Below are 24,692 nucleotides of genomic sequence, written 5' to 3' on the forward strand. Positions count from 1 at the left end.
GGCACATAAGTGTTGTAGGTTATTGTTCTGATGAAAGGTGAATGTCTGTTGGAACAGACTGAACCAGGTTTTCGTCTAGGATTCTGCCTGTGCTTAGCTCTATTCTATTTATTTTCATTCTAAAAAAAAATCCATAGTCCTTGTCGATGACACGCATACCCACAACATGATGAAGCCACCACCACCATGCTTGGAAATATGAGGAGTGGTACTTCGTGTTGTGTTGTTGGATTTGCCCCAAACATAACGCTTCGTATTCAGGACATAAAGTTAATTTCTTTGTTAAATTTTTTTCAGTTTTACTTCAGTGTTTTATTGCAAACAGGATGCATGCTTTTGAATATTTTTTGTTCTGTACAGGCTTCCTTTTCAATCTTTCATTAGGTCAGTATTGTTGATCCCTCATTTCTCCAATCACAGCCATTAAACTCAACTGTTTTAAAGTCATTACTAGTGGTTAGAGTGTTGGACTAGTAATCGAAAGGTTGCAAGATCAAATCCCAGAGCTGACTAGGTAAAAATCTGTCTTTCTGCCCCTGAACAAGGCAGTTAACCCACTGTTCCTAGGCCGTCATTGAAAATAAGAATTAGTTCTTAACTGACCTGCCTAGTTAAATAAAGGTAAAAAAAAAAGACCATAATTATCCTATTTACAATTTGTAGTGAATTGTGACACTAGACTAAATGTTTCTGACTTATATCGATGCCACAGGCTGTTTTCAAAGGATTTTTTTTTTTTAGGGGAAGTCGCTCTTTAGCCCTTTCAATGCTGTTTCTGATTCTAACCCCATATCTGTTCATGTTCCCACAGGAGAGATCTCCAACCCAGGTTCAGACAGTGAGCACAGTTCCACAGCATCAGGAAACCATAAACAACACAGACGGAGGAACTCAAGACAGAAACATCACCACTGCATGGACTGCTTCACTAGTTTCTATGAGCCAAAGGAGTTGAAGACACACTTGTAGGCCCCACCCCTGCTCAGACTGCAGAGACAGTTTTATTTGTCCAATTTACCTTAAATCACCCCAACAGACTCTCAAAAGAAAGAAAACTTACCCCTGTGGTCAATGGGGGAATAGCAAACTAAAGATGTACCAAGTAACTCAAAGGGAATGAGTTGAACTACTGCTCTTTTTGTGGGAAGAGTTTTCCCTCTTTTACAGACCTTAAATAGATACCAGCTGAGCCACACAGGAAAGAAGCCTTTTCACTGCTCACAGTGTGGGAAGGGTTTCTGTTGGTCATAAAATGAATACACACTGGTTAAAGTATCACAGGCCTGACACTGGACTGTTGCTTTAGAAGAAAGTCGACTTCAAACCACAGAAGTAAAACATGCAAACACATGTTATTATGTAAATAGCATTTACCAACCGCAACTGTTATGTAACAATAGAGCAGGGGTTCTTGCGTTAACATGAACACTACTTGTCATCAGTACTCAGTATTTACTTACCCTGTATTATCACTTCAACTCTGGGTAACATGTAATAATTTCTTTAGTATCAGGTAAAAACTCTGGATGTCTAACAAATGATGGCACATGGTAATTAATATGTTAGTACCACTGCTGCAAACAAAACATCCACACACCAATGCTAACGATGCTAACTTTGTTAGCTTGCTCTGTGACTGCCCTGTCCTGCCCCTTTTTTTATAGAGTTTAACTATTTAATTATGTAGCGTTTTGATAGTGGAAGAAGTATCAATACTATATAATTTTCAGCTGCCTTATATCTTTTTGATTTATTGGAAAGACGTTGAGTTGCTAGCTCCATACCTACAGTATCTAACTGACGGCAGCACAAATATAACGCCACTTCCGTTTTAGAAACGCGGACGGAAGTTTACGTTCCTGCTTCTTTTCGTCGCGTGTCCTTACTCAACCAAGCAACTGACGACAAGGCTTTTTAAAGGTGAGTTTATGATCTGTTGAACTATTTATGAGCGTGAATAAAGTCTGGCTTCCATTATCAATCGTCAGTGAAAACCTCATTGGAAGATTAACCGCTACTGAGGGCCAACAACCTATCTACTGTTAGCTAGCCAACGTTAGCTTGTTTTGTTTACTAGCAGTGATGAAGAGGAGCAACAGTCCTGAACTATTTTCCACCACCTAAGGTGTAGCGATCATTTACTTCTGGGTAACCGAGATTAGCTAGAAGTCGACATTACATTTTTTTCTCATCACTTCAATAGCCCCAATGTAGACCCACCCAAATTAGTTAGTACTAGCTATACTACTTACAGTAGCTACGATTTCAAAAATAAAAGGACTATGTGGACTGTATAGGCTAGTTCCGGGGTGTTGCAGCATCGGTCAGAACACATTTAGGAGATGGAGGTTGATAATCCACGTTGAGGGTATTTATAATAAACACAGTTGCATATGGGGAAGGGTTGGAGTTGGGGCTTGAAAAGGCCGGTAGCACGGTAAGGTAGCGGTCTAGAAGAGAGACTAGAGAAACGCATTAGGAAAACATCGACAAAAGGTGCATAAATCATGAAGTAATGCCATATGACTAGGCTTTACACACATGTATGAGACTGCCAGGACTAAACATGACAAAGGAGGGCATTAGCATATCAAACAGGTCATGGTTATACCAAAGGGACATATCATAAACCATAGCTACATTGCCTTTAGAACGTATTCATACCCATACGAATGTCAAGTAATAAGGGCTAAATTGAGAATTATGGTTATTTGATTTAGCTGAACCCACTGTGTTAGTGCTGGTATGGAACAAGAGCCTGCACACCATGAGGATGGGCTGTCCAGAACAGGTGTTGCAGGCCTCTGATACAGTGCCTTCAGAAAGTATTCATACCCCTTGACTTATTCCAGATGTTGTTGTTGTTACAGCATGAATTCAAAATGGATTACAGATTTCTCTCACTCATCTACACACAATATCCGATACAAGTTTAAACATGGTGGTGTTAACACATCAATTTGGTACCTTGGGTCGAGTGTTATGTGACACGTATTAATGCCAAAATAACATGCAAAACAGGGAAGCCCCACAAAATATATTTAAGGCCTATATTTTTTGGGTAGTGTTTTCTATTTTGTTACATGCTTAATTGAAAAATTGCAAAGGTTCTAAATAAAAGGAGAAATAATCAAATGAGTAACTACCTTTTTGAGTTCTAATTTAAAATGTAATAATAGGCCTTTACATGTGGTCGTTTTATATAAACTGTTTATTCATTACTTTTACAGAAAATGCTATATATCGGGATATGAGATTTTGGCCATAATCACCCAGCCCTACCACTTTATAATAAAGGCACCTTACATCATGTCACACAGGTTAGGATAGAGCCACCCCGTGGCATCTACAAAGGTAAAGGTAGCTACTTGTATTCGAGACCAGAGGTGATTAGAGTGGAAACAGGTGGAGGAAAGGGGTGTGGCCTGAGGTAAAAGGTAGAGGTGATTAGAGAGCGGGAACAGGTGTGGAGGAAAGGGGTGTGGCCTACAGTAAAAGGTAGAGGGGATTAGAGAGTGGGAACAGGTGTGGAGGAAAGGGGTGTGGCCTACAGTAAAAGGTAGAGGGGATTAGAGAGTGGGAACAGGTGTGGAGGGAAAGGGGGATACCTAGTCAGTTGTTCAACTGAAATGTCTTCAGCATTTAACCCAACCCCTCTGAATCAGAGAGGGGCAGGGGGTTGCCATAATCGACCTCCACGTCTTCGGCGCCCAGGGAACAGTGTTAACTGCCTTGCTCAGGGGCAGAACAACAGATTTTTACCTTGTCATCTTGGGGATTCGATCCAGCAAGCTTTTAGTTACTGTCCCAATGCTCTAACCAAGGGTCGTGGCCTGAGGTAAAAGGCAGAGAGGTGATTAAAGAGTGGGAACAGGTGTGGAGGGAAGGGGCATGGCCTGAGGTAATTGAGCAATTGTAAGGCCCTATAAAATATACATTGCGGAGAACACGGACAGAATCCAGACATTAAAACATATTTTAAAAAATATCAAATGTATTGAACTTAGTAGAACGTTCATTAATTTGCCCAAGTTAATCATGAGACTAAATGCATTATTGATTCGTATTTTCATGCAACTTTCTGAAACATCACACTCACTCAGCACTCACTCAGCCTGTGTGTGGGCTGAGTGAGTGCCTATAGGCTTTGTCTCAGGGCTGACCCTATTTAGTCAACTGGTCCATTGTTTGGCTGTTGGTCGTCCGATATTTCTTTAGTAAAAAAATATATAATAATTCGTGGTGTCACCTTTCTGATTGGCTCCTGTCTGAGTGGACTGATCCATTGTGGAGGCCGTGGGGATGGTCCAGTCCATCAGTCTAAGACGTGCTACTGTAATTGTGTTATATTGTCAGAACAACGGAACAACACTAATAAAACATTGGTTTAATAACATGCACTTTCTCTCACGTTGGAAAAGCGGTCGCTGTCCGCAGGTCTGAAACACATCAGTTCGCTGTTGAATTGGTGCCTTTTCCTAGACCATGTTGCTATGTGCATAATAGCACAGTTATCCAGCATGTAGGTGTTGAGAACGATTCGGTGGAGTTAGCAGACGAGGAAGGAGGAAACCCCATCTTCATTAGGTCTATAATCAATAGCCTAACTGTTAAGTTTGGGGCGGCAGGTAGTGTTTAGAGCGTTGGGCCAGTAACCGAAAGGTTGCTGGATCGAACCCCCGAGCTGACAAGGTCTGTCGTTCTGCCCCTGAACAAGGCAGTTTAACCAACTGTTCCTAGGCCGTCATTGTAAATAAGAATTTGTTCTTAACTGACTTGCCTGGTTAAATAAAGGTAAATTAAATCATCCATATCTCCAGAAATAAGACAGATCCTGCTTCTGTTGCCTGTCTGAGTGTTTGTTTAATAGCCTACTGATTCCGTGAGCACCAAGCCTCACACAACCACACGTCGGATAAACTATTTCACAAATTTGGCTGTTTTTAATCTTTGCTGTACTAAAGGCTTTATACTTTTTTTCGTTAGACCAGATCCATTGTTTTTACACTGTTCCAAATTGTCTGGAAAATTATATAATAACCCTTATTTTTCCCCCTTTGATATCCTTCTTATTGTTATTCTTAAGATCATTATAATAAGTCATGTCATTATCATTAGTAGGCTTAGTACAGCACCATCGATCTGTAGGCCTAAGAGCACATCCTTAGTCTTTAAAACCGTCATTTACTAAGGCCTATATTTCAATACTTCTATGTAGGCTACTGTGTCAATCAATTATTTGTTCATGTCATCACACAAGCACACGAGTCATTCCTGATGAGAAATGCAATCAAGCATTTCTGTTTTTAAAATAACAAAAGCGACCATTGAATAATTAGCCTTAAAGCATGTAAACCGTTCCATTTCGGGAAATTGCTTTCACAAATTAATGCAACGATTTTTTAGTCTATGCTGTAATAAAGGCTTTTACAAACAAACAAAAAAACGTGACAACAGACACTCTGGTATGCTTATCATTTGTTTGGTGTCGTTTACGTTGTTCCAAACGGCCAGAAAAAAAGTATATTGTAATCTATCAGCACCTGTTTGGCACTATATAATATGCACTCAGTGCTGGCTCCTTACCTTCTTTTTTATAGATCTCCAGTATTTTCCACAACTAGTCACATTTATTCCACATAATCTGACTTCCCCTTTACCCCCTGAGTAACCAGTAAACATTCCCCCGTTTCCAGTGAATTTGTCACGTCCTCTGCATCCATTTAGCTGTTAAATGTTGCTGTCACGGTATTTGTTATAATCAATGTATTATTGTGATTTTGATATGCTTTAGGTCAGCGCCTATTGCTTACATGCGTGAGATGCTTACAGGTTGAGGGAATAAGGAAGGTTTTTGCTATAAACTAATGAAGGATTTCGGTAACAACTTTTCTGTCAGAAATGGCTGTAATTATATTGCAGCTTCAGCAACACGGACAAGGGTGATAAACACTGATGTTCTGTGGTGGTCGCTACAGCAGGGAGGAGAGAGAGACAGGGTGATAAACACGGATGTTCTGTGGTGGTCTCTGCAGCAGGGAGGAGAGAGAGACAGGGTGATAAACACCAATGTTCTGTGGTGGTCGCTGCAGCAGGGAGGAGAGAGAGACAGGGTGATAAACACTGTTCTGTGGTGGTCGCTACAGCAGGGAGGAGAGAGAGACAGGGTGATAAACACGGATGTTCTGTGGTGGTCGCTGCAGCAGGGAGGAGAGAGAGACAGGGTGATAAACACCAATGTTCTGTGGTGGTCGCTGCAGCAGGGAGGAGAGAGAGACAGGGTGATAAACACCAATGTTCTGTGGTGGTCGCTGCAGCAGGGAGGAGAGAGAGACAGGGTGATAAACACTGTTCTGTGGTGGTCGCTGCAGCAGGGAGGAGAGAGAGACAGGGTGATAAACACCAATGTTCTGTGGTGGTCGCTGCAGCAGGGAGGAGAGAGAGACAGGGTGATAAACACCCAATTTATTTTTAATAGAGCTCTACAACTGGCAGTCCGGTAGGAGTGCCATGATCATTTACAACACTTTTGAGTGAACAAAAATATAAAATGCAACATGTAATGTGTTGGTCCCATTTTTCATGAGCTGAAATAAGACCCCAGAAATGTTCCATATGCATACAAAGCTTATTTCTCTGAAATGTTGTGCACAAAGTTGTTTACATCCCTTATAGTGAGCATCTCTAATTTACCAAAATAATCCATCCACCTGACAAGTGTGGCATATCAAGAAGCTGATTAAACAGCATGGTCATTACACAGGTGCACCTTGTGCTGGGAACAATAAAAGGCCGCTCTAAAATGTGCAGTTTTGTCATACACCACTATGCCACAGATGTCTCAGGTTTTGAGGGAGGGTACAAATGGCATACTGACTGCAGAAATGTCCAACAGAGCTGTTGCCAGATAATTCATGTTAATTTCTCTACCATAAGCCATCTCGAGTTGTTTTGGAGAATTTGGTAGTACATCCAACCAGCAGACCAGGTGTAACCACGCCAACCCAGACCTCCACATCACTGACACCTTCACCTGCGGGATCATCCTGAGAAGGGGGGGGGGGGGGGTGCTGATGTGTATTTCTGTCTGTAATAAAGCCCTTTTGTGGGGAAAAATCATTCTGATTGGTTAGGCCTGACTTTGAAATTGTTACATGTTGTGTTTTTATATTTTTGTTCAGTATAGTTTCAGCTAGCTATGTGCAACTCACCCTCCACTGTATCTGCCTCTTATGACTATACCACCTGCAGATCCACCTACCTTCTAACCTGCCATGGCTGAGCCCAAGTCCATGGAGTCCCCAGGTTCTGGCTGTGGTGTTCCATCACAGAGAAGCTCACAGCAGGGTCCAGAGATGGTCTCAGTGAAGCTGGAAGACTGCAGTCAACCACTGGAACTCAATGTGATAGTCAAAGAGGAAGAAGAGGAGACAGAAATCCAAGAAGAGGTGGAGGAGAGAGCTGTCAAAGAAGAAGAGGTGGAGGAGAGAGCTGTCAAAGAAGAAGAGGTGGAGGAGAGAGCTGTCAAAGAAGAAGAGGTGGAAAGAGCAGTCAAAGAAGAAGAAGTGGAGGAAAGAGCAGTCAAAGAAGAAGAAGTGGAGGAAAGAGCAGTCAAAGAAGAAGAAAGAGCAGTCGAAGAAGAAGAGGAGAACAGGGAAGTGTCTGCTCCAGATCTAGAGGAAGAGGAGGAAGTAGGTAGTATCACTGACCCAGGTAAGTTCAGGTGTGGAGAGAGGTTGGTGGCTTGGTGGCCACAGGGGATTCTAAAACCCTATTATAGTGCTTCTACTTGTATCAACAAGTATTTTAAAGCCCCCTTCAATGCTTTGTTTCAGATTCTAAAGGTCTTTTCACATCAACTGCGTTACATATTCTGGAAAAATATGGATTCTGATTTTTGACACACAAAACCATCAGAGTTGGGGTCAATTCAGGAATCACATTGAAATTCCAATTCTCTTCAATGCTTTTCCATGAGGAAATGTTGGAATTGGGTTTACTTTCTGAATTGAAACGGAATTGACCCCAACCCTGAAAACCAAAACAAGTCTGATGCGTTTTTCCCCCCACACTTTAATTAACTATTGGTTCAACATCAAACGCTGCTGCAGAGAGGAAGGACTGTGTAATGACAGACATAATATTGTAGCGGGGCAATTCCACCATAACATAAATTGTCCTGAGACTTTTTACTTCAAATATATGCCAAACAAAAACCATTGATTTTCAAGAGTTAATAAACCATACAACTCTATGCACTAGGACTACTTTTAACCATTTCCTCTGAATATTTTTGACAAAAATACATTTTACTGGAAGAACTGTGCAGATGCAAAGTTTAGAAACAGTTTTGTGTCCACGTTTTCCCCAAAACGCTTAAATATCTGCTCTGAATTTAGATTCAACAATATCTGTAGAAATCATGGGGTCTCAGCTATGACATGACACATTGACTTTGGAAAAAAAAATCTCTTTTGGTTATTGAAGTGGATTTACACCCGGTAACGGAATTGTGGTAACGGATTTTCATCATGGATTCCTGATCTGTACTACACAGAAATGGAGATAATTTGGATATGAATGTCATTCTCTTCATGGTGATGTACCCTAAATAGGTACATAAAAGGTATAACTATGCAATATCCTACTTTGGGCATTATTCTACACTGGCTAGCTATTTTAATGAGCTCTGCCTCCAAACGACCAAATTAGGTCGGTCCGGGTATGGACCAAATCTGAACGAATCATAAACGTCTACTGTACTTAACTCTATTGTACTGAACTATACTCTACTGTGCTGTCCAAACCTGTGAACCCAATTGTGTTTTGTGACTACTATGATTATCCATTGTAGCCCATTACAATTACGTTACTGATTTTTCAGAAATTATGTTACTGATTTTGGTCATTTCGAGTTAACACTTTACTGATATCAATTTTCTTTGAATCATTAAAACATTAAAATTTAATTAATAGTCCTACCTTTTACTTGTTATTTCTGTGAACTTTCATTATCCTCATGAGGGAGAGAAATTAGACAATATCTTCAAGATATGTGGGTTTCTGGTAACAGAATTACAAGACACAAGGCAATGTTTCTTAAACTTACGGAAGGCAGAGAAGTTGATCCTAATCTAAATAGAAGTGCTAATATTAGTTGGCGTCTTTACTTCCTTATTGTGTTCTGATGTATTTCTGATACCGTAAGACTTGTTTTACTGAAGACCCCTTTACCATCTGTTTGACCAGAAATCTTTGCTTATTTCACATTTTTAGGATGGAAAATGTTTAAAATGTGTATATATGCCTTAATTTCTCAAATATAGATCACTTTTCATTTGACATCTAATTTGACATGCTCCTATGAACTTCACATGTTGGTGCTCATGGGTCCTTTTACATGGAAATGACCTGGTGCTCATGGGTCCTTTTACATGGAAATGACCTGGTGCTCATGGGTCCTTTTACATAGAAATGACCTGGTGCTCATGGGTCCGAATAAATTATTGACGGATTGCAGAAGGATGATATTTCGCAATTGGTGTGAAAGGCATCATAAACATGACAGGCTCGTATTTTTCTTTTTGGTCCGAATTATTAGGACAAAAAATGGACTTAACCCCATATCTGTTCATATCCCACAGGAGAGATCTCCAACCCAGGTTCAGACAGTGAGCCCAGTTCCACAGCATCAGGAAACCATAAACAACACAGACGGAGGAACTCAAGACAGAAACATCACCACTGCATGGACTGCTTCACTAGTTTCTATGATCCAGAGGAGTTGAAAAGGCACACTTGTAGGCCAAGACCCTGCTCAGATTGCAGAGACAGTTCTATTTGTCCAATTCACCTCAAATCAAAACCGACAAAAAAAAGAAAGACACACCCATGTGGTCAATGTGGAAAGAGTTTTCAGACCCCAAGCAAACTAAACATACACCAGCGAACTCACACAGGGGAGAAACCTTTCCATTGCTCTGTTTGTGGGAAGAGTTTTTCTCTTTCACAGAACTTAAATAGACACCAAATAACTCACACGGGAAAGAAGCCTTTCCTCTGCTCTCAGTGTGGGAAGAGTTTCAGTCATTCATCAACTCTGAAGACACACCAGCTAATTCACACAGGAGAGAAGCATCACCACTGCTCTCAGTGTGGGAAGGGTTTCAGTCGGGCAGGAGACCTAACGAGACACCAGTTCACTCACACAGGAAATAAACTTTTCCACTGCTCTCAGTGTGGGAATGGTTTCAGTCGAGTAGCAGCCCTGAAGGTACACCAGCAAACACACACCGGAGAGAAGCCTTACCACTGCTCTGTTTGCGGGATGAGTTTTTCCCTTTTACAGACCCTAAATAGACACCAGCTTACACACACACGAGAGAAGCCTAATCACTGCTCTGAGTATGGGAAAGGTTTCGATCACTCATCAAATCTAACGACATATCTGTTAAAGTGAGTTCTGCTGCTTTTTATTATGGGAATAGGACCCGCTCCCCCAAATAGGACAGGGGTTCCGGCATTAATGTCCACACAGCTTGTCTCTGGTCATCTGGATCACTGCTCAGCGGTTACCTAACCTATTGTTTTACCACTTCAACCCTGGGTAACCCTGGTAACATCTTATAAACCTTGAGTATCATGTAATAAACACTGGATGTCTAATAAATGATGGTAATCATGGGTATAATAGGTAGATATTTGTGGAGGTGAATGAAGAATGGGTGACAACCTTTTAACTTGGGTGTCATGTTAACACTGTAGCTATATTATGAAATAAAAATGATAGTGGCGAAAGTAGAGGATTCAAAGTCATGTGTTGGAGTTTGAGTATTGTAGTACGTTGATATTATGGGGTATTGTGTGTAGATTGATGAGGAAAATAAATAGATTCATTTTAGAATAAGGCTGTAACAAAATGTGGAAAAAGCCCAGTGATATGAATACTTTCTGAATGCACTGTAAGGTGGTATTTGTAAGGTGGTATTTGGGCTTCATTTTTCACGATTTTATTTTTTAAATCACACGATTTTTGTAAAAGTTATGCAGTCGACCATAATGCAACGCACTTTGAAAGGTGGTGACCCGAGGATGACTGTACTAAAGTGATCCGCTTGATCTTACCCAGTGACTGGAGTCAGGAACGTGTGCATGCAATTGGAATGCATTTCAATGAATAGGAATGGAGTTGCTGCATTCAATTACTTGACGATTACTTGAATAATTAGGGGTTTCTCTGTAGTCTTTTTTTTGTAATGCTCAAATGACTGAGGCATAGATTGCTAACTGTTTATTCTAATTTGGCACACAAAAACTAGAGGCCATGAGTAGCTTGGTCAATAATAATGGCACTGATTGGCCTATAGGTGGCTCTGTTATAAGCAGCCTCACGTAAACCCTCATATTCTTCTCTCCATTTGACCAAGAGACTTGAAACTTTGTATTAATATTTCTTTCCTCGTGCTGAAAACATTTGCCTCAGGGACCCACAAGGTTTGTCAGGATAGATTTCCCTCTATCTTGGAAATTTCTGAAAACATTTGAAAAACCTCTCATGAACCATAAGTCCAAATAACACCCAAACCATTAACTTAGTTTGAGAAAAGCTAAGGGATTGGTTAAGAGACGGCTGAGTAATTGATACATCAGATTTTACTTGTCCATTTAGATCCTTTGTAAATCCACTCCACAATGGCCATAATGGAAACAAAACCATTACTATGATGAACATTGATATCTTAAGCAATTAAGAAAACCATTAACAATTCACTTTTGACTATGTAATGCTAGTAATTAAAATCAAATCATACAAAATGTTATTCTCATGGACTAAAAGTCAAATTCACTCCAAATGTGGTCCTTGGACTAATCACAATAGTCCCTAAAGAGTTTGAGAAAACAACATTTATGCATTCAAATATAGCCACACTAAATGCTAAAAATACTTCAAAAATCTTCTCATGAACCATAGAACCAAATATGGAATGTATATCCATGGTACATGTCTTAACTTAGTTTGAGAAAAGTTTAGGGATTGGTCAAAAGATGGCTCAGTTAATTTGATTTTACGTTTCCATTTAAACCTCTGTAAATCCAGTGTTTGGTTTTCATAGTAATGTAGTAATTTTTTTTTTTTCTGTCAAAGACATTCACCTTGATGTGATGGGTGTGAAGCCAAATCCAAACTGGCCTCCCTTGACACTTTGTTTTGGTTCGCCAGGACCATTCACAGTTGAGCTCACTCAGTTTAATTCGAAGCTGATTGGCTATTATTATATAATGTTTTAATCAAGGGAGGCCAAATCCTTGCTGGCTTCCCTTGCATTCAATGCTACAGGCGTCAACAATAATCATACCATTTTTGACCAGAGAGAATCAGATAGATGGTCAACACATAGGGACGGTGGGTGCTCGCTCAGGTACTTTCTCTGGTGAGATACATTCAGCCTCTTGGGGCGGCAGGGTAGCCTAGTGGTTAGAACGTTCGACCCCCCGAGCTGACATGGTACAAATATGTCGTTCTGCCCCTGAACAGGCAGTTAACCCACTGTTCCTAGGCCGTCATTGAAAATAGGAATTTGTTCTTAACTGACTTGCCTAGTTAAATAAAGGTAAAATAAAAATTATGACTTGAAAGAAAATGATGAAATATTGATACTAAAGTTATATTTTAAAAAAATCCTGTCTTCCCTTGGCATCCATGAATACGAGGCCTCTCAGCCTCGTCGGATGAGTCCCCGGTGTCTGTAGCCTCGTCGGATGAGTCCCCGGTGTCTGTAGCCTCGTCGGATGAGTCCCCGGTGTCTGTAGCCTCGTCGAATGTGTCCCCTGTGTCTGTAGCCTCGGGGCACACAAAACTTACAATTAGAGCATGTACTGGCCAACAATTGGAGTTGCACTCACATGCTGGAGAAAAATAGTGCTATAGAGAGCGTTGTATGAGTTGAGCTCTTGGTAGCCTGGCACGGTTGTCTGTGGCTGGTTGCTTGGTGGTCTCGCGTTGTGCCGGGCCTGCTGGGTTTCAGTGTTGGGTGAAGCCTCTCGCAGTTGCGTCGGGCATGTCCCCGTGTCAACAGGCGAACAGCGTAGAGAAGCACCGCACAGCAGTAACGAGGTAGACGTCCGTTGGTTGAGATGTCCCCAGTCCAAATCCCGCTGAAGGTAAGTTCCAGTTCCTTTAATTAACTTTAGTTCTGGGGGCGTGTTTAGCAATTAGTTTGGGGAGGGAGAAGGTGATGTCTAGCTCCATGGAGGATGACCTGTCCAGCTCCGGGACTGACCTTTCTAGCTCCAAGGAGATCAGAGCCGTCTGCATCCCCCCAAACGACCTACTGGAGTAACAGGTTAATCTTGAGGTCAATGACACCCGTTTTAAAATCCTATCTGAAATATGGCACCCTATGCAGGGCAATGTCCTGCATTTACTGCCCTGGGATCTCCTTAGACCAGAGGGAAAGTGCCCTTTACTTGGCCCTCCAACACAACTTCCAGCAGCATTTGGTCTCCCATCCAGGGACAGACCAAAACTGATCCTGCTTAGCTTCATAGGCAAGCCAGCAGTGATACAGGGCAGGACCAGTGGGACTTACCTGATTCAGACCCGCCCCCTTGGTTACGATCAGCACAATGACGTTGCCAAAGGCTACAGCCAGCAGCACTGACTTCAGGTTAGGTGGGGCCTGTAATGAACATAGACAAATTGTTTAGAATTTGTAGGGAAGAGCAGGGACATTAGTACAGATCACACAGCTCTGGGGGATCAGAAAATGTCTCTCCTTGTAATTCCAAATAATTAACCATAGCCTTGTATACCCCTAGCCTTGTATACCCAAGGCACTTAATGTATACTGAACAAAAATATTAACGCAACGGGTAGTGTTGGTCCCATGTTTCATGAGCTGAAATAAGAGCTTATTTCTCTCAAAGTTTGTGAAAAAAATTTGTTTACATCCCTGTAAGTGAGCATTTCTCTTTTGCCAAGATAATCCATCCACCTGAATGCACAGAGATCCCGTGGCCCATTGTCATGCCATTCATTCGTCGCCATCACCTCATGTTTAAGCATGATAATGCACGGGCCCATGTCACAAGGATCTGTACAACATTTCCTGGAAGCTGAAAATGTCCCAGTTCTTCCATAGCCCGCATACTCACCAGCCATGTCACCCATCTAATTGATACAAAGAATGAATGGGCTACATTTATCACTCAAACAAAGTGTTATGAGTGAGTGCACCAAAAACATATTTCCAGGGTGTATATGCATCCTCTTCTCAGTGCAGCCTCTTGCAACACCACGGGTAGGAGAAGGATATCTGCGAAAGTAATGCTTTGACGCCAAGTGTGCTCATATTGTTGCTACTTTTAACTGTTGTGCTAGCTAACATGCTACTGAACCGTGACGCTAGCATATTGACATGCATATGTTATTAAAAGACAGCGACATATTCACAAAAAAAGTGTTTAGGCAAGTCATTAGTTAGCTAACTTAGCTAGATATCACATTAATTGTGCAAAAAATATAGCTAACATTAATTAGCTAAGCGCTAGCCAGTTAACGTTAGCTATCTAGATAGTCAGTCAGTAGCGCTGACAGATTGAAACTGATATCAATAAAATGTGTTTTGTTATATAAATATTCATACACATAGCTCATATAAACAAAGACATTCCGTAGTAAGAACACATACACCCAGCCATAAGACTGACCCCCTCTTCCTTATATAAACACACATCTCATCTCCCTCTAACTGGCCTGTCCCAAGAGCAAAGAACTTTTGCTGTGCACCAATGGGGCCCGCTCTGGCTAGAGCAAGGCCCGCCTCCAACCCTCCGACCAGTCAAGAAGACCGAAACGACAAGACTCCACCTACTTTATTCTATGTATAAAAATGTATGTAACCATTGTATAGGCCTCTTTTTCACCTGGCTCCTTGCCGAGTTATGTGAACTAGGTCCGTGCACGTAAAACTGCGGGACAAGATATCTCTGACTCATTAAAACTGTCTTTTGTTACAACTGAAATCCACTCTGTCCAGCGTCCGTGATTTGGTCTCAACTCTCCAGTTTTTGAACACTAACAGAATTGGTAGCAGAGTTTGGTTATTCTTGAATTCGATCTATTATAAGTTAGTGTGAGAGGACGAGACTGATCACGGCTAAAAAATCAGACGGAAGAGTGACTTCCCCAGCCATTCATCTTGCCTCAGGAAATCTGATCGGAGCGCTCTATATAAAGGTGAGCAGAGCCCGTTATATCGAAATCTGCATATTGTATTATAGTCTAAACCAAATTTTGATCAGAAAGTACTGGGCGTGAGTATGAATCGGTGCCCAAATTTTTTACATAAGAACCTAAGACATTGATTAAAGATATCTTGTTTTGTAAAAAAAAAAAAATATATATACATATTCTTATTAATGGGCCTATACTCAGTTATTTTAATAGGAATGTGTGAATTGTGATTGACCAATGTGTTAAATTCCTCCAGGGACCCTATTTGTTCTGAAATCTGCATAGAAAACTGTCCTAATTATATATGTATTGGGTTGTGTATAGAGGTGACGTTAAATAGTGGCTGTGTTTTAACACGTAATGGACACAATTATGGATGTTGGAAATTCAATGAGAATTTCATACGAATGAATGAATTATAGATGAACCGAATCTGCAAGTAAGGTCTTGTGGAGGTGTGGTTATAGATGAACCGAATCTGCAAGTAAGGTCTTGTGGAGGTGTGGTTATAGATGAACCGAATCTGCAAGTAAGGTCTTGTGGAGGTGTGGTTATAGATGAACCGAATCTGCAAGTAAGGTCTTGTGGAGGTGTGGTTATAGTTTAATGATAGATGAACCGAATCTGCAAGTAAAAATTTCCTATTTTGATACGTTCTGTACTATCGAATAAGGTCTTGTGGAGGTGTGGTTATAGTTGAATGATAGATGAACCGGATCTGCAAGTAAAATCTCCTGTTGATACATATAACATCGAATAGGTCTTGTGGAGGTGTGGTTGGATTGAATGAATCTGCATGAAAAATGCCCTATTAAAAAAGCTGTGTATTATTTAATAGGTTTTGTAAGAGGTGTAGTCGAGTAGATACAGGATATGTAAGTTTGGCCTTCCACTAGACAGAGATCGGGAATGATGTGGCTATTGCACATCAAACAATAAACATAAGATGAACCAGAGTTGACATTCCATGATTTGGAGATGGGGGAAATTAAATTGAAAGAAACGTTTGTCGCGGAGTAGGTTGGGATACGTAACTGGGCTATTATGCACACGTGCTGGTAGACAAAGCCACCTTAGTATCGAATGGCCGTGCAATTTTGATTGACAGCAGCCGGGCCGAAATACTGATTTTCGTTTTTTTTTCATTCCTGTTGATATTGCCTAAAGTTTTAAATTATTCTGACAATTGCTATAGAATCGTTGGAATTTACTGATATAAGTTCATAAAGGAACTTACTGAATTGTTTCTAGAAAGTATTTAAATAAGCCGCCGAGCTTAATACAGACTTTGTTTTACAGACGCTAAAAGCTACACACTGATTTTGGGGTTTTTCTATTCTATCCATATTTCCTAAATATATAGTATTATTCTGACAATTGCTATAGAATCGCTCGAATTTACTGATATAAGTTCATAAAGGAATTTACTGAATTGTTTACAGAAAGTATTTAAATAATTCACTGAACAACTCTTAGTTGTCTAGAAATTCTATCGATATTTCCTAAAGAGCTAGAATTACTCTGAAAATTGTTAGAGAACCGCATATATTCACTGATATATTGTTCCAAAAGGAAATCGCAGAATCATTTATAGAAAATACCTAAACGAATCGCTGAACAAATTCAAATAAAATACCGGTGAAATACACACGTGGCGGGCGTCACATATTGATAACCCCCTTTGTCTCGACCAGGGACAGGCTAAGCATACAACGATAGAAATAAACACCACATAGTAAGGATTGAATATACCTAAATAACGCATTATACACATTATCAGACGAACTAGATAAAATGTCTGCAGCTACCACGCCCAAACTAAAATTCAATGATTATTTAGATCAGAGTATGATTGATAGAGCGGGAGGTAAAAAACAGTATGGGAAAGTGGAGAAAGTGTGGAAAGGATTACGGATAAGATGGACACAAGCAGGTTATTTTAGCGGAGGACCACCTACAGGGGGGAAACTCCAAGATATGCAGACAGAATTAGAGGACGCAGTAGAGCATGCAAAAGCGAGTGAGGCGGAGAGAAACAACATACACAGGTTCAAAAAAGTAGGTACAAGAGAGAGAGAGAGAGCAGAGGGGGAGCTCAAGATAGGTACATGGGCCATACAGGAGAGTAGGAGGGTGCTGCCCAAAAACACACCAGACATGATGGGCGTGGCTATTGTGGCGTCGGGGGATGTTAAAGCTCCGCCTGAGAACTTGCCCACGGCTCCCCCTGTGGCCGTTTCTCCCTCACTATATCCACAACTGACAATGGAGGCAGTTCAGCCCCCGCCATACTCAAAGGGACAAAATCACCGGAGCCCGTCACACAACCCATTCCTGCCCAGGGCACCTCCCACAATACAGGCTCCAGTTCTGAGAATAGGGGAGTTAAAGGGGGAAATTACCCTGGGGATAACGGATGGCCATATGGTATGTGAACAGTTCGAAACTGGGATTCCAGGAGCAGGAGACCTCCCCCAGGAACGGAGGCCGCAATGCTCCTCTGTGAACTCTCTCACCTCTGAAACCAGAGGACACTTACAAACAAGATTAGATTCAAACCACTTCTATCAGACGGATAGGGAGGACTGTCATCAGAACATGGATATCGAAAACGAAGAAGAAATTGACATGGTGCTCACCCCAGCTCCGATGGGAGCTCCAAACGTGACTAAGATGCAGGAGCTGCTGAAATCATCAATAGCTCGAGCTAAGGAACTCAGGGAGCTAATAGCTAACCAAGATAACAACAGAGAGGGAGCCTACCGTGTGGAAGACATAATGAGAGGAACAGTAACCAAAGTTACCGAATCAATGGGGTCCGAAACACTCCGTCGATCCTCCAGAATTGCTGATAGAAGAGAGCGAGAGCAGGAGATGGCAGGACAGTACCCCCTGCGACCGACACCAGGTGATGCACACACTGTGGAGTACCAGCCCTGGAAAATGACTGATTTAACAACACTGATGGGACAGATGCCTAGCCTACATGGAGGAGCTTCAGCGTGGCTACATCAACTGCAGACACTTACGTCAGGCCTGCAACTCTGCCTAGGAGACATGAAAGCACTTCTAGCAAGAGCCACCGACCACGGAACCATGGAGGCCCTCATGACAGCAGCTGACCTTGGATGGCGGGCCCCAACACTGCCCATAGACCACTTCCGTACCAGATTATGGGAAGTTCTACGGAGAGCATACCCTACAGAAAGAAACCATGCCACCTTATCCTCCTTCACAATCAACCCAGGTGAGCAACCTGCAGCATACCTGGACAGGGCTAAGACCACATGGAGATCGGTCCACGAAGAACCATTCGATCACACTGATACCACACTCAGCATGTGGAAGGAAATGGTGGTCAACGGGTGTCCCGGAGATGTTAAAACCAAACTCAGAGGAACGGTAGGGTTGTTTGCACTTCCTCTGACCCAATTCAACACTCATGTGCACCACCATGTGACCCAGCACAACAAGGAAAGAGGGGGTGCTGAGAGCCAGGTGCAGTCCCTCCAGGTACAACTCCTGAAACTCCAATTGAAGGAAGCACAACAAGGAGAAAAACCTAAGAAACAGATGGTGGCGGAAGAAACGAAGGAGCCGGGAACCAAAACAGACATCTCCCAAATCGTGGCACAGACTGTCTCTCAGATGATCCAACAGCAGGCAGCCCCACCACCCCAATACCCTCCCCCACAGCAGTATATCCTGCAACAACAACACCCAGTATGGGCTCGACGGGGTCCCTACACTGGACAACACAGAGGGGGAAACTACCAGTGTTTTAACTGCGGAATTACCGGTCATTTTGCCAGAGATTGCATGAAACCACTCTCCCCGCAGCAACAGCAATGGAGAGCAAGAGGAAGTGGGGGAAACCCACCTCTGCAACATCAGCTACCAGGACCCACACCCATGCATCAGCAACAGCCAGCATACAACCACCCAGAATCTAGCCACATGCAGCAGGAGCAGCAAGATTACAACCAACCCTCCCACTTCAACACCTGATCACCCAGTAAGAATGATGAGGATGCCACTCCTGCCGATGACCACACTGTCTGAAGCCCAAGAAGTGTACTGGCTAAAATGCCTACCCACAGGGCCTGCCACCCCTCACATCCAGTTTAAGTTCAACCAACTGAAAGCTCAAATCTACACTCTGCACCCATATAAGACTCCCCAAGCTGAGATCCATTGCACACTCAATGCAACAGAAACTGATGACTGCCTCTTCACTGCAGACTGGGACGAAGACATGATGCACCTGACCCCACCTATCAGGTGTTGTACCATTGGGTGTGGCCCAGAGGGGGTGGCAGCACCGGTCATCCTACGATCAAGGAACCTCCATGCACCCCTGGCCTGGACGGCTGAAGCATCAACAGCCATAGCACTCCTGAAAACGGATCTATCAGCGGCAGCAGCTCTGACTGCACCTGACTACAAGAACAAGTTCCATTTGGATGTTTCTGGAAGGGAAGGATTCACCTCATCCGTCCTATTCCAGAAACAAGAGGGGGAGAGAAGGGTCTTGATGTACTACTCTTCAAACTTGACCACATTGAGGTAGGACAGTCAACATGCTCCAGATACGTTGCTGCAGTAGCAAAAGCTATTGAAAAAAAACAGCTCACCTCGTGATGTCACCCTTCAATCAGCCATCATCCCTCAACCAGCATCGGCCAAATTAGCTGAAATCATCGGATTGACGCAGGTCCTCATCAGAGGAAAAGGAAAGACTGAATATCTATACAGACTCAGCCCATGCCCATGAAGCAGGCCACACTGATGGACCCAGAACTTTTATGAGAAACACATGGCCCCACACACGAAGGCAAACTAAAGACCCTCCAAAAAGGCCTCGCACATCTGGTGGCACCCTCACATAAAAAATATGACTGACTTATTTTATGACGATGATTTATTTTGTGACGAATGCAATGGTTGTGACAGACACAACCCAAAGAAACCATATCAAACACCAATGGGCTCATACGTAACACCTAATGCATGTTTTCAGGATATTAGTATAGACTACACCGACATGGGCCCCGAAAATTTATCTAAAGGCAAACTCTATCTCCTAGTCATAGTAGATAGGTTCTCCAAATGGGTAGAGGCAATACTAACAAAAGGGGAGGATGCTAGGTCAGTCTTTAAGTGGCTACAAACCAAACTAATACCCAGGTATGGCATCCCAAGACAAATCAAATTTGACAAATGGCTCACATTTAACAAACACCTGAGACAGGTGGAAGAAAGATTTGGCATAACCCACAGATTTGGATCTGTGTACAGGCCCCAATCCCAAAATCTGGTGGAACGTCAAACCAAAAGCTAAGATAGCTTTGGGATAATGACTGGTAGAGTCATGCATGGTCCACCAAGGGAGGGAGGTCATATGCCCGCCCTTGATGTACAACAAATTGTAATGTCTAATTATGTGAAAAAACTGACGGTTCTCTCTGCAGCACTCTCTACCCAGGTTCACAAGGTCCAGGAGGGGGAGCTGCCGGGGGACACGACACTACTGAAGGTAAAGGTTGGTGACGGGGTGAGGGTTACAGTCCACAAGAGAAAGTGGCTGGAACCCAGGTGGACTGGACCGTACGAAGTGAAGGAGGTTACTTCACACTCAGTCCAGGTCAAAGGTAAATCAGGCACACCTTGGCACCGCCTTACACATTGCACCCCAGCCCCAATTCCTTCTAGAACACTGACTGAAGTCAGAGCTGATTTGAGCGGCCTAAATTCGATTCCAAATGAAGACACTCCTTCCTCAGGTGATGCGGCATCAAACTCCGCCTCCCCTGAGAAGGGAACCTCGCCCAGTTAGAGGGAAATTTCTCCCTCTCTGGGTGAGGCTGGGGATATCTGGTCCCTTATTTGTGATATTCATACTGATATTTGGAGTAACCCTAGGACTTTCACATGGTTAATTGAACAACTACTTCACCCTGCCACATCACATACACCAACCCCTACACATGTCCCTAACTCCTTTCCTGATATCACTCCCTCCAATCACTCCCGTCCCAAACGTAGCACTACACCTACAGACCCACCATGCAAACCAGACAAGGTTAGGAGCACCACCTTATGTATACCCACGATTGCAACCGCCACCTTTCTGCTATAGTTTTCACGTCTAATAGACGTGAAGAGGGGGATTTGTTATATAAATATTCATACACATAGCTCATATAAACAAAGACATTCCGTAGTAAGAACACATACACCCAGCCATAAGACTGACCCCCTCTTCCTTATATAAACACACATCTCATCTCCCTCTAACTGGCCTGTCCCAAGAGCAAAGAACTTTTGCTGTGCACCAATGGGGCCCGCTCTGGCTAGAGCAAGGCCCGCCTCCAACCCTCCGACCAGTCAAGAAGACCGAAACGACAAGACTCCACCTACTTTATTCTATGTATAAAAATGTATGTAACCATTGTATAGGCCTCTTTTTCACCTGGCTCCTTGCCGAGTTATGTGAACTAGGTCCGTGCACGTAAAACTGCGGGACAAGATATCTCTGACTCATTAAAACTGTCTTTTGTTACAACTGAAATCCACTCTGTCCAGCGTCCGTGATTTGGTCTCAACTCTCCAGTTTTTGAACACTAACAGTTTTACTCTATCCCATCTAGGCATCAATTAGCTAACACTATTTAAAAGTTTATTAGGAAGTTAGACACTCACCGGACAACTTCGGTAGGAAGCCAGCTAGATAGTTTGGTTTCCATTTTCCAACGGATTCTTCTTCTCCCCCTGCTGACTGGTCGTCAACGGTTACTGGTCTTGGAACTCATGTGTTCACCAGAAATGGCTTCTGGTAAACTATTTGCCACTAGTTGCAATAAATATTATTGTTGCCAAAGGTTTGCTGCAGATTATCCACCAGTGTCAAACATTTGCAAACTATTTAGTTTGCAGGAAGATTGCCGCAACAAATACATTTTTGTAAGCGTGACTGGCTAGTTACCAAAGAAACATGCAGTGCATATAAATATTTCAAACTCATTATTTTACACTATCTTATCACAGCACTAGCAAACTTGTTCTTTTTGCTTGCCATATCAACGTCTATTGGAGGTGCCTGAAAGAGATCCTGTAGGGAAATTGAGTCAGCATGTAGTGCTTCCACTGACAGTTGGTTGGCCTATTTATAGACAACAGTACTCAAGAAGGGCTTCCCCTGGATCGTGTGTGTCTGGTCTTGTGTGTGTGTGTGTGTGGTCTTTAGGAAACAGACAGTGGATCACCAGTGTGTGTGTGTGTGTGTGTAAAAGGACACAAAATGAAACATCTTTAAATATGTTTACATGACATTTCAATCAAGTGTATTTTATAAAGCCCTTTTTGCATCAGCTGTTGTCTCAAAGTGCTATACTTTACCAGCCTTAAGACCAAGGGCTTCCCCTGGGTTGGCTGGCAGTATTTATGGACTACTGTGGTGTGTGTGCTCTTTAGGAAACAGAGGATCAAGACAGTACTCAAGAAGGGCTTCCCCTGGGTTGGCTGGCAGTATGTATGGACTACTGTGGTGTGTGTGCTCTTTAGGAAACAGAGGATCAAGACAGTACTCAAGAAGGGCTTCCCCTGGGTTGGCTGGCAGTATTTATGGACTACTGTGGTGTGTGTGCTCTTTAGGAAACAGACAGTGGATCACCTGTGTGTGTGTGTAAAAGGACACCAAATGAAACATCTCTAAATATGTTTACATGACATTTCAATCAAGTGTATTTTCTAAATATATATATATATTTTTACATCAGCTGTTGTCTCAGAGTGCTATACTTTACCAGCCTAAAGCCCCAAAGACCAAGCCATGCAGATGTAGAAGCACAGTGGCGAGGAAAAACTGAAATCAATCAAATAAAAAATGTCACATGCGCCGAATACAACAGACTTTACCATGAAATGCTTACTTTCTCAACAATGCAGAGTTAAAGTGAGAAAAGATGAGAAAATAAATAAATACTAATTTTAAAAAAGAAATAGTAACACAATAAAATAGTAAAGAGGCTATATACAAGCAGTACTGGTACCAAGTCAATGTGCAGGGGTACGAGATAGTTGAGGTAATTGAGGTACTATGTACATGTAGGTAGGTTTAAAAGTGACTAGGAAATCAGGATAGATAATAAACACAGTAGCAGCAGTATGTGTGAAAGTGTGTGTGGATTTTTTAAAATTTTATATATATATATATATATATGGGGGAAGCTATGGGGAAGCTATCCCACAACACCTTCAGACAGTGAAAATGTAAAAAAAAACTTATATCAATGGGAGACTGAACCGTTTTGGGGAAAATTTTTTCCTGAGGAATAAGGAATAACTTTATAAGTATTACGTTTATTTATTCACCAAATTACATTTTCATATGAATTTTGTATTCAAATGTTAAGTCATTGCTGTTTATCAGCCCCGCTAGCCAAGCAAAGTTATCTTGTCAGATGCGATGGCTAGCTAGCTAGCTAGCTAGCAGGCAATCTCATCCTAGTATCATAAAATCAGCAGTGTCAACAGTTGTTTTTTTTAAATCCTGAATTGGTGAACTTGCTAGCTAGCTAATTTCAATTTGTTTTCAGGAACAGAGGGCAACTGATGCCTTCATTTCACTCCGTGGCATTGCCGTGGTAGGACAAAATAGTGGTGACCGAAGTCAGCGTGCATGCACCCGGCCCGCCACAAGGAGTTGCTAGAGCACGACGGGAGAAGGACAAACCCTCCCCTAACCCAGACGACGCTGGGCTAATTGTGCGCCGCCTCATGGGTCTCCTGGTCGCGACTGGCTGCTGTCTCCATCATCCTTAAATGGAAGAAGTTTGGAACCACCAAGAGCTAGCCACCCGGCCATACTGAGAAATCGGGGGAGAAGGGCCTGGGTCCAGGAGATGACCAACAACCCAATGGCCACTCTGACAGAGCTCCAGAGTTCCTCTGTGTTCCTCTGATGGGAGAACCTTCTAGAAGGACAACCATCTTTGCAGCACTTCACCAATCAGACCATTATGGTAGAGTGGCCAGTCAGAAGCTACTCCTCAGTAAAAGGCACATGACAGCCCACTTGGAGTTTACCAAAAGGCACCTAAAGGACTCTCAGATCATGAGAAACAAGATTCTCTGTCCTAAATTCCAAGCATCCCGTCTGGAGGAAACCTGGCACCATCTCTACGGTGAAGCATGGTGGTGGCAGCATCACGCTGTGGGGGATGTTTTTCAGCGGCAGGGACTGGGAATCTAGTCAGGATCGAGGGTCCTGCTCCAGAGCGCTCAGGACCTCCGACTGTGGTAAAGGACAATGACAACGACTGTGGTAAAGGACAGGACAATGACCCTAAGCACACAGCCAAGAAGATGCAGTAGTGGCTTCGGGACAAGTCTCTGAATGTCCTTGAGTGGCCCAGCCATAACCTGGACATGAACCCTATCAAACATCTATGGAGAG

The 24,692-nt window shown here is 42.6% G+C and overlaps 1 protein-coding gene and 1 long non-coding RNA gene across 7 annotated transcripts in view; one reads left to right on the forward strand and one right to left on the reverse strand.

Moving 5' to 3' along the window:
• LOC110485385 (zinc finger protein 664-like) overlaps window positions 1–10,814 on the forward strand; it is a 95,553-nt gene extending 84,739 nt beyond the window's left edge. For 2 of the 5 annotated variants that reach the window (XR_005036790.1, XR_005036791.1), the window contains exons 3-5: window positions 812–1,920; window positions 7,252–7,713; window positions 9,645–10,814. Coding sequence is in view for 2 of the 5 variants with exons in the window: in XM_036948832.1 (XP_036804727.1) it covers window positions 7,275–7,713; window positions 9,645–10,459 (1,254 nt within the window). In the remaining 3 variants the exon portion in view is untranslated. Of the gene's footprint in view, window positions 1–811; window positions 1,978–7,251; window positions 7,714–9,644 lie in introns of those variants that run through there. The other 3 variants (XM_036948832.1, XR_005036792.1, XM_036948833.1) reach the window with 3 other exon arrangements.
• Window positions 10,815–11,278: 464 nt separating this feature from the next.
• Window positions 11,279–22,496, reverse strand: LOC110494896. 2 transcript variants are annotated; one of them, XR_005036794.1, is made up of 3 exons: window positions 21,938–22,496; window positions 13,590–13,679; window positions 11,279–13,331 (listed from the first exon to the last, which is right to left on the reverse strand). It is a non-coding gene; the product is annotated as an uncharacterized LOC110494896 (long non-coding RNA). The 2 variants fall into 2 exon arrangements; XR_005036795.1 differs by having other exon boundaries at window positions 11,279–13,155; window positions 21,938–22,495.
• Window positions 22,497–24,692: the final 2,196 nt, after the last annotated feature.

Source organism: Oncorhynchus mykiss, chromosome 17 (assembly GCF_013265735.2).
Source record: "Oncorhynchus mykiss isolate Arlee chromosome 17, USDA_OmykA_1.1, whole genome shotgun sequence".
NCBI lineage: Eukaryota > Metazoa > Chordata > Actinopteri > Salmoniformes > Salmonidae > Oncorhynchus > Oncorhynchus mykiss.